This window comes from Rhineura floridana, chromosome 2, assembly GCF_030035675.1.
Source record: "Rhineura floridana isolate rRhiFlo1 chromosome 2, rRhiFlo1.hap2, whole genome shotgun sequence".
Lineage (NCBI taxonomy): Eukaryota > Metazoa > Chordata > Lepidosauria > Squamata > Rhineuridae > Rhineura > Rhineura floridana.
Window position 1 is genome coordinate 51,656,089 of NC_084481.1, and position 9,882 is coordinate 51,665,970.

At 43.2% G+C, this 9,882-nt stretch overlaps 1 protein-coding gene across 4 annotated transcripts in view; it reads left to right on the forward strand.

Moving 5' to 3' along the window:
* The window catches only part of KCNH7 (potassium voltage-gated channel subfamily H member 7), a 466,148-nt gene extending 458,713 nt beyond the window's left edge, over positions 1–7,435 (forward strand). For all 4 annotated transcript variants that reach the window (XM_061608627.1, XM_061608623.1, XM_061608624.1 and 1 more), the window contains 2 exons: positions 5,354–5,543; positions 6,331–7,435. In XM_061608627.1, coding sequence (XP_061464611.1) covers positions 5,354–5,543; positions 6,331–6,597 — 457 coding nt within the window. In that variant the 3' untranslated portion in view covers positions 6,598–7,435. The remainder of the gene's footprint in view (positions 1–5,353; positions 5,544–6,330) is intronic.
* The last annotated feature ends 2,447 nt before the right edge of the window (positions 7,436–9,882 follow it).

Sequence of the window (9,882 nt, forward strand, 5' to 3'; positions counted from 1 at the left end):
AGTTTGTTAGCTCTCATCCAGTCCATTATCGCGGTCAGGCAACGGTTCAGCACATCAACAGTCTCACCTGAGGAAGATGAAAAGGAGAAATAGAGTTGCGTGTCATCAGCATACTGATGACAACGCACTCCAAAACTCCTGATGACCGCGCCCAGTGGCTTCATGTAGATGTTAAAAAGCATGGGGGACAGAACCGATCCCTGTGGGACTCCACAATGGAGAGTCCAGGGTGTCGAGCAATGCTCCCCAAGCCCTACCCTCTGGAGACGGTCCACCAAGTAGGAGCGGAGCCACTGCCAAGCAGTACCTCCAACTCCCAACTCCGTGAGTCTCCCCAGAAGGATACCATGGTCGATGGTATCAAAAGCCGCTGAGAGATCAAGGAGAATCAACAGGGTTACACTCCCCCTGTCTCTCTCCCGACATAGGTCATCATACAGGGCGACCAAGGCCGTTTCAGTGCTGAAACCGGGCCTAAAACCGGATTGAAATGGATCTAGATAATTGGTTTCATCCAAGAGCACCTGGAGCTGGCTGGCAACCACCCATTCCAACACCTTGCCCAAGAATGGAATGTTCGCTACCGGTCTGAAGTTGTTCAAATTATCTGGGTCCAAGGAAGGTTTCTTCAGGAGTGGTCTCACCACCGCTTCTTTCAAACGGCTAGGGACCACTCCCTCTCTCAAGGAGGCATTTATCACTTCCCTGGCCCAGCCGACTGTTTCAACCCTGGCAGCTTTCACTAACCAAGAGGGGTAAGGATCTAGTACAGATCATTGTTAGAGTGTGGATCTAACAAGGTGCTCTTGGATGAAACCGATTATCTGGATCCGTTTCAATCCGGTTTTAGGCCCAGTTTCGGCACTGAAACAGCCTTGGTCGCCCTGTATGATGACCTTTGTCGGGAGAGGGACAGGGGGAGTGTGACTTTGTTGATTCTCCTTGATCTCTCAGCGGCGTTTGATACCATCGACCATGGTATCCTTCTGGGGAGACTCGCGGAGTGGGGAGTTGGGGGTACTGCTTGGCAGTGGTTCCGCTCCTACTTCGCGGATCGTCGCCAGAAGGTAGTGCTTGGGGAACATTACTCGACATCCTGGACTCTCCATTGTGGAGTCCCTCAGGGGTTGGTTTTGTCTCCCATGTTTTTTAACATCTACATGAAGCCTCTGGGTGCAGTCATCAGGAGTCTTGGAGTGCGTTGTCATCAGTATGCTGATGACACGCAACTCTATTTCTCCTTTTCATCTTCTTCAGGTGAGTCTGTTGATGTGCTGAACCGTTGCCTGACCGCGATAATAGACTGGATGAGAGCTAATAAACTGAGACTCAATCCAGACAAGACTGAGACACTGTTGGTGAACGCCTTCCCTGCTCAGATGGTGGATGTGCATCCTGTTCTGGATGGGGTTACACTCCCCCTGAAAGAACAGGTCCGTAGTTTGGGGGTCCTTTTTGACCCTTCCTTGTCTCTTGAGGCTCAAGTGGCCTCGGTGGCACGGAACGTGTTTTACCATCTCCGTTTGGTAGCCCAACTACGCCCCTATCTGGATGGCGACGACCTCACCTCAGTTGTTCATGCTCTGGTAACTTCGAGATTGGATTACTGTAATGCGCTCTACATAGGGCTGCCCTTGAAGACAGTTCGGAAGCTTCAGCTAGTGCAGAATGCGGCAGCTAGACTATTGACGAGGACCAGTCGGTCTTCGCACATAACTCCTGTTCTGGCTCGCCTGCACTGGCTACCTATTTGCTTCCGGGCGAGATTCAAGGTGCTGGTTATGACCTATAAAGCCTTACATGGCGTGGGACCGCAATACCTGGTGGAACACCTCTCTCGCTATGAACCTACCCGCTCACTTCGTTCAGCATCTAAGGCCCTCCTCCGGGTACCAACCCATCGTGAAGCCCGGAGGGTGGTTACTAGATCTAGGGCCTTTTCTGTGGTGGCCCCCGAGTTGTGGAATAGCCTCCCCGAAGAGGTACACCTGGCGCCTACATTATTATCTTTCCGGCACCAGGTAAAGACCTTCTTATGCTCCCAGGCATTTTAATCATTTTAATCTTTTTATCTTTTTAATCTTGTAATACTAATCCTTTTATCGTCTTATATTTTGTTTAATTGTATTTTGTTTTCATTGTGTCTTATATGTTTTGTGATTTTATTATTATGATGTATGTATTTTATCCTAGTCTGTTTACCGCCCTGAGAGCTACTTGCTATGGGCGGTATATAAATGCAACAAAATAAATAAATAAAATAAATAAAATAAATGTAGCCAAAATGGCACCATTCATGCAAAACAGAAAGGTATTAACAAGTTCAGGCACCATGATTTTTGTACCACCACCACCCTAAATTGAGGGGACTCAAAAAATAGCCCAATGACTATTCAGTATGCTTAGTGGGCAAGGAATGCTTACTGATTGTTAAGGGGGTGGGAGATGGAATGGCGTATCCTGGTAGACTGGCTGGCTGGCAACCTGAACAGGAGCAAGCTACATGGCACCATTTTGTTGCAGTTTCCACTTGTTCTGTTCGTGGCAAACAACATTTTCCTCCCATTTTCTACTAAGGTCAAGTGCAACCTTCGACTGCTAGTCATCTTCACTGATAACAAGAGATGTACTACACACATCCTGCAACATACTTAATAAAGTATCCTGCAGGGGCAGTCTCTTCTGAAGCAGAACTAGCAGCAGGGAGCATAGAATAATGTGCTGCAAAAGATGTTTTGGGGGGCCACATTCAGATTTGCCTCTATTTTACCACGTTCTTGGGGCCTTCTAGCAAGTTAAGAAGGCTCAATAGCCAATATCTATGCCTGAATGTGTTAACAGTATTGTCAAGATCATTTGGGACAGGCGTTATAATGTAATATCAATATGTTACAGCCAGCAAGGTCTGCATAAGTGGTGACTGGGACCAACTTGCTCTTGGCCCTCTTTCTTCTTTCTCAGACAGGACGTTTCTATGCAATTTGTCTTTGCATCACTTATTCAAAATGAATAAATAGCTGGTGTGGAGGGGAGGATGAGCCAGATCAGGGCCAAGACACGGAGCGAAGTAGCTTTGAACCGTCTTCCGCACCTGCTATTCATAATGGTAGGAAATGGAAGTGTGAGCTATTTAAAAAAAATCAGCTATGCAGTGGCAAGCTATGTGATACTTCTGAGCACAATTATAAACTACATGACAAACATCACTTCCTCGGAGCCTTTGAGAATATGATCATGCTTAGCTGTGGCAAGTAATAGAAATTTCCTACCCCATTACTTTCAGATGTCATTTTACATTAGGGCAACCCTATGCATGTGTACCCAGATGTAAGTCCTGCTCTGATCAATGGAGCTTGCTGCCTAATAACTGTCTGTAGGATTTCAACTTCAAATGGTTATGTACAGGGTTTTGACTGATGACTGGGCCAATAGATGTATGCTGTACAGCCCCTTCAATGACCTCTAAATCTGCCCCTAATCATAAGCAGCCTATGTTAAAGGGGAGCTATCTCAAGGCTGTGATTTCAAATCCTATTCCCTCAGATCAGGGGCTGGGATATTGAAGAACTCCAGCTCTCGTCTGTGCCAGCCAGCGTGGCCAATGGTCAGCATGGCTTTGACATAACTATTGGCTGTAATCCAGATTTATGTGGGATTTCCAGAATAAATAGAGTACTCCCAAGGATCTCCCCACTCACTATCATAGACTCCATACACAGAGACGGAGGTGTATTGTTAATGGGAAAGCTCTTGTGTACATTCATAATATCTGGGCATGAACTACAGCTCCTGTGTGTAGCACAAACTACTAGATTGTGGTATAGGCCTATGGCAATGCCCCATCATACAAAGAGAGAGTGCAGAAGGTTTTCTATCTATCTGCATTTTCACTCTTGTAAGCCTTACTCTTCTACCCCAGGAACGTAAAACAAAAAGTATGTACTCTCTTATTTGGGTCTACTTTTCCTGTTTAAAAGAATGTTACTCTTTAAAAAAAGTAATAAGTGCTGTACTGCTGGCATGTGGCTGAAACAGATTTTGTAGAAACAAAGAAAATTGGTAGCCATCCGATGTTATAAAGAATCACGCCCTGCTGTGGACATAATATAGCTCGACTTCAGCAAAGCTTTTGACAAAGTGCCCCATGATATTCTGATTAGCAAGCTAGCTAAATGTGGGCTGGATGGAACAACTATCAGATGGATCCACAGTTGGCTCCAGAATTGTACTCAAAGAGTGCTTATCGATAGTTCCTTCTCAATCTCTGTGAAAGTAACGAGTGGGGCACCACAGGGCTCGGTCCTGGGCCCAGTGCTCTTTAACATTTTTATTAATGACTTGGATGAGGAGGTACAAAGCATGCTTATCAAATTTGCAGATGATACAAAGTTGGGGGGCATAGCTAATACCATGGAAGACAGAAACAAAATTCAAAGGGACCATGATAGGCTGGAGCATTGGGCTGAAAACAACAGAATGAAATTCAACAGGGATAAATGCAAAGTTCTACACTTAGGAAAAAGAAACCAAATGCACAGTTATAAGATGGGGGATACTTGGCTCAGCAGAATGACATGTGAGAAGGATCTTGGAATTGTCGTTGATCACAAGCTGAATATGAGCCAACAGGGTGATGTGGCTGCAAAAAAGGCAAATGCTATATTAGGCTGCATTAACAGAAGTATGGTTTCCAAATCACATGAAGTACTAGTTCCCCTCTATTCAGCACTGGTTAGGCCTCATCTTGAATACTGTGTCCAGTTCTGGTCTCTGCACTTCAAGAAGGATGCAGACAAACTGAAACCAGTTCAGAGGAGGGCAACAAAGATGATCAGGGGACTGGAAACAAAGCCCTATGAGGAGAGACTGAAAGAACTGGGAATGTTTAGCCTGGAGAAGGGAAGACTGACGGGAGATATGATAGCACTCTTCAAGTACCTGAAAGGTTGTCACATAGAGGAGGGCCGGGATCTCTTCTCGATCGTCCCAGAGTGCAGAACATGGAATAATGGGCTCAAGTTGCAGGAAGCCAGATTTCAACTGGACATCAGGAAAAACGTCTTAACTATTAGAGCCATATGACAATGGAACCAATTACCTAGAGAGGTAGTGGGCTCTCCGACATTGGAGACATTCAAGAGGCAGCTGGACAGCCATCTGTCAGGAATGCTTTGATTTGGATTCCTGCATTGAGTAGGGGCTTGGACTTGATGGCCTTATAGGCCCCTTCCAACTCTACTATTCTATGATGCTATGATTCTATTCCTGTTCATAACTTGCTTTGTTGCAGCTTGTCTTGTTAAACTGTGTCATTACTACTGATATACTGATTGATTTCTTGTTACTTTTCCAGGCTCGAATCTCAAATGACTGCTGACATTCAAACCATCCTACAGCTGCTGCAAAGACAATCAACACTTATCCCACCTGCTTATAGCATGGTGACCGCGAGTACAGATTATCAGAGGCCAGCTGTCCAGATAGTGCAAAGTCTTCATCCTGTAGCATCTATTAAAACAGACAGAAGCTTCAGTCCTTCACAGGTATGCATCTGTAGACAAGTATACAAATGTCATTGGTGGTTGCGGTTGGCGCTGCTCACCTGCATTCCCAATGCCGACCATCGCTGCCAGTTCCTGAGGGGAGAGGGGCAGGGAGCGGGGCAGGGAGCTCAGTACAGTGCAGGTGTGGCAGTGGAGCCAATCTGACACCAGATCCACACTGCACTGAGTTCCCCATGCCTTATCCCTCTCAGAAATTGGCAGTGATGCTCGGCACTGGGAATGCAGATGAGAGCAACACCACCCTACTGACCACTACTGGTCAGTTGTTTCTTGTGATATATTAAACCATGTTCTTTTGTGATCAAGGGTGCACTTCATCAGATGCATCTACCTACGAACATAAGAGCCACCTTGCTGGGTCATATCAAAGGTCTATCTAGTCCAGCATCCTGTTTCCTCACAGTCACCAACCAGGTGTCTATGGGAAGCCCACAAGAAGGACATGAGAGCAATAGTCCTCTCCTAGCATTGTTCCCTATCAACAGCCTCCTGCCAGGATTCCTCCCAGCAGTGTCTCTGAAGCGGGAAGCAGCATATAATCGCTATGACTCTTGGCTATTGATAGCATTATCCTCCATGGATTTATCTGCCTCTATATGACAAATGCTTGCCTATGAAGTTAGACAGGGGTGGGTAGGTAGGGGTGTGTGTCATAATAATACTGAAGTCCCAGTTCCCACAGAATGACTTTCATTTTTAATTTTTATTAGAAATTGACTCCCAAGAAACCCTTTGAAACTGTTGTCATTTTGTTTCGTTTTCTCAGTGTCCTGACTTTCTTGACCTTGAAAAAGCAAAACTGAAATCCAAAGAATCCCTCTCGAGTGGAGTGCATCTTAACACAGCCTCAGAAGAAAACCTGGCATCATTTTTGGAACAAGAGCATGGCCAGTCTTTAGAGCTACCCCAACGACATTGTAAGGCTTACCTCCACCCAGTTAGACACCCATCTTTAACGGATTCTTCCCTAAGCACTATAGGAATCTTGGGTCTCCATAGGCATGTTTCTGATCCTGGTCTTCCTGGGAAATAACCCTTTTGTACTCTTGCATCACCTAAATGGCTGGGTTTCCCCCCTTTTTTATTTTGTATTTAAATCCTCTATACTTGACTCAGGGGCTACAAGGATATACCATTATATGCAAAAGTACTGTATATTTTCCTAACTTTGTAGCTTGTAAGGTAAGGTTAACCAGTAACAATGTAAATATATAAATATATACATATATATATATATATATATAGATATATATAAACAAATGGTATGTTCCAAATATAAAACTGCCAGCATTCTCAAGGCACCTTATATTTTTTAATTTTTTTAAAATCACCTGCATGTTTGGAAATGATTATAGTTCTGTTGCATGGAGATTACTATTTACTGTTTTCAATGAAATCCTATTTTACTGCTGATATGCCTCCAAAAAATTATGATGATGATGATCCACACAGAAATTACTCGTTTTCCTTGAGCTGTTTCGCGTTCAAGAAAAAAAAATCCTCCAGTTTACCTTTTGAAAATGATACACTTACCCTTCTAGTACTGAGCTTTTTTAACAATCTGAACAGCCATTCCATGGCTTTGATAAAGACTACAGTAGCTAAGGCTTATGGGTTTGGAAGTCATTCATGTAACGTACCATTAACAAAATAAATGACCTTTAAAAGGAAAACTGCTAGAGCAACTGCGCTGCACAATGGAAAGCATCATCAATGACTTGCATCTACATTGGCTGAATCATTTCATTTTTTAAAAGTTCTTTATTAAAACCTCATCATACCTATAAGCTGCCACCCTACAAAGGCAGTTAACTGTCAAGACCCTTAAACATAATCAAATGCAATAAATATAATTTCTACATAATACAAAATACGTTGTTCCTTTTGTTCAATGCAAATAATGTAAAAAGCTGTGTGATTTTTTTTATAGTTGACACAGTTGTGTTTTGAGATCTCTCTTCTTAACCTTCTACCCCCCCCCCACACACACAAACGCACATATGCACACAGAGTGGGAGGAATCCAACTGGTGTTCTTGTACTTGCAAAAGGGCTTTTCGTCAGGACATACTTCTGCTAATGGAAGATGCAGGGAGGGGACTTCAGCTGATTTACCCTTCCCTCTGCAGCCCACCACCACCACCTTCCACTCTGTCTTTGGGACTCCCCCAACTCTCTACAGCTGATTTTCAGGTGATGCTGCTGACTGCTTGGGGTGCGGGGGAGGAAATGCTCTTTCCTCTTCTTCCATTAGCAGATGCCTCCTCTGGATCAAAAGTCTTTCTATTGGCCACAAGCACACAAGTTGGATTCCATCCAATTAGATAAACCAGCTCAACATACTTTTCTGCATGGGTAATTTTTAACCTTGGCATTCTGACTCACCAGGGCTACCCATTCATATATGATTCCTTATCTTCCTTCGATGGATGGTTCAGAATTGGTAATCTTGACCCATTCTACCATGGGTGCAGTGCCCACACTATGAGGGGTCACCATAGGGCTCATTACATTCTTTCTTATCTTTGAACCTTGGCAAACACTCAAATGGAAACATGCATTGTTACAGGGTCCAGGAGATCTGTACATACGCTGCTGTATCTCCATCTCTTCCCTGCCCCCCCCACTCCACTTTCTGGCCTGATGTTACTTGAGCTCAGGGTCCAGTGCATTGCAAACACCTTCACCAATATAGGGGCAGGGGAGAGGGAGAAACAGCACTGTACTGAACTATGGTGATCCATACAAAAGCATGTACTTGATACATCAGACCCAAGGAAGGGAATTTTGGTTATTCTGGACATATGTTCCCCACTTACTCAAGTGATACGATTCATTGAAGTGAATTGAGGGGGAGATACCATACAGTATATGAACAGATGGCCTCCATTCTGTTCAGTCAACAGTAGAGTAATTCTCAGAAAGCTAGTGGAATCTGAAAGCCCCCCTAAAAAATATCCATCTGTACATTGAGTGTATATGTCTCTATATGCATATATGCACATCTTTTTACCTGTAATATAGTGTGTATATACACATACCTATATATAAGACTGTGCATATGTATATATGGGAATTCACTTTTGAGTACAGTTGTAAACTTTATTATAAACCTGGCGTCCAAAGCTGACTCTACTAGAATAAATTAAGCAAAGGTCTGTAGGCTTTAAATGCAGTATATACTGTACATGCATAATGCTTTGTGAATACTTAGATTTAATTTTATTAAAATATTATACTGCTTCAAATGTTGTGTTTGTTTTAGAAGAGAAATGACCTTTCTCGCTATGATCTTCGCCTAACTCAAAAGAGTCACGTGATTTAAAAAAAAACCTTAAAAGCTTTAAGATGGAAATTCAACGAAAGTGATGCACATCAGTTGACTTGCAAAAGTCAGTGATGCGGTGTGGAGAGGATAGCAAAAAAAAGGGGGTGTTCCCAACAAAAGGGCAAAGGCAAAAGGCAAGAGCACTATGGTGCAATCATTATTTGAAAGAGGGATGGGAAAATAGTATTTAATGCAGAAGCACTTTTTTTAAAGCAGCAGTGGGGAATCTGTAGCTTTCCAGATGTTGGATTCCAACACCCATCAGCCACAGACAGCATGGCTAATGGTCCGGGATAATGGGAACTATAGTCTAATAACTACACGGGTTCCCTCTGTCCCCGATTTAATAGGGAAATAGGATTGTATTGTCACAATAATACATGAGCATCAAAAGCATTTAGAAGCTTTTCTGTTGATTCCTGTTGGAAATGTACACACATTCCTGCATATATTCCATAGATTCCTCTGATGAAGAGAGCCAAAATGCATCCAGAATTACCTATTTAATAATAATTGCACTTTAAAAGACTTTGAATTCTTTTGTGTTTAAAATACACCCTTGTGATGATGAGCGTGCAAACCACTGGGACTTTTTGAGGTGCAAATTATCGATCAACAAAATGTATGCCAGTTAAAGGCAATGCTTTGCTTATCATTCCTACGCAGGCCTTTGAAAGACTAACTGTCATAGGGAAATGTCACCATGAGGTGATATTTTCTCTGCTATTCTTTTGGGGTTACTTAGTTTCTTAAATGTGCTGCAGCGTATGAAATCAAGTTCTGAGCTCATGAAGTGCAACTACAGAAAACGAATGTTACATTTCCGATGGCTGATCTCAGTTTCACAGATGGAGAGCGCATTTATAACCTCAAAGGAATTACCTGTCAAAAGTGTGAACTCATTTTGGGACAAAAGCAGCGAATCACCCTAGATTTCTGAAAGAGCTTGACAAATGGACATTTTGTTTACCTAGTTTAAATTTAAGGTTGA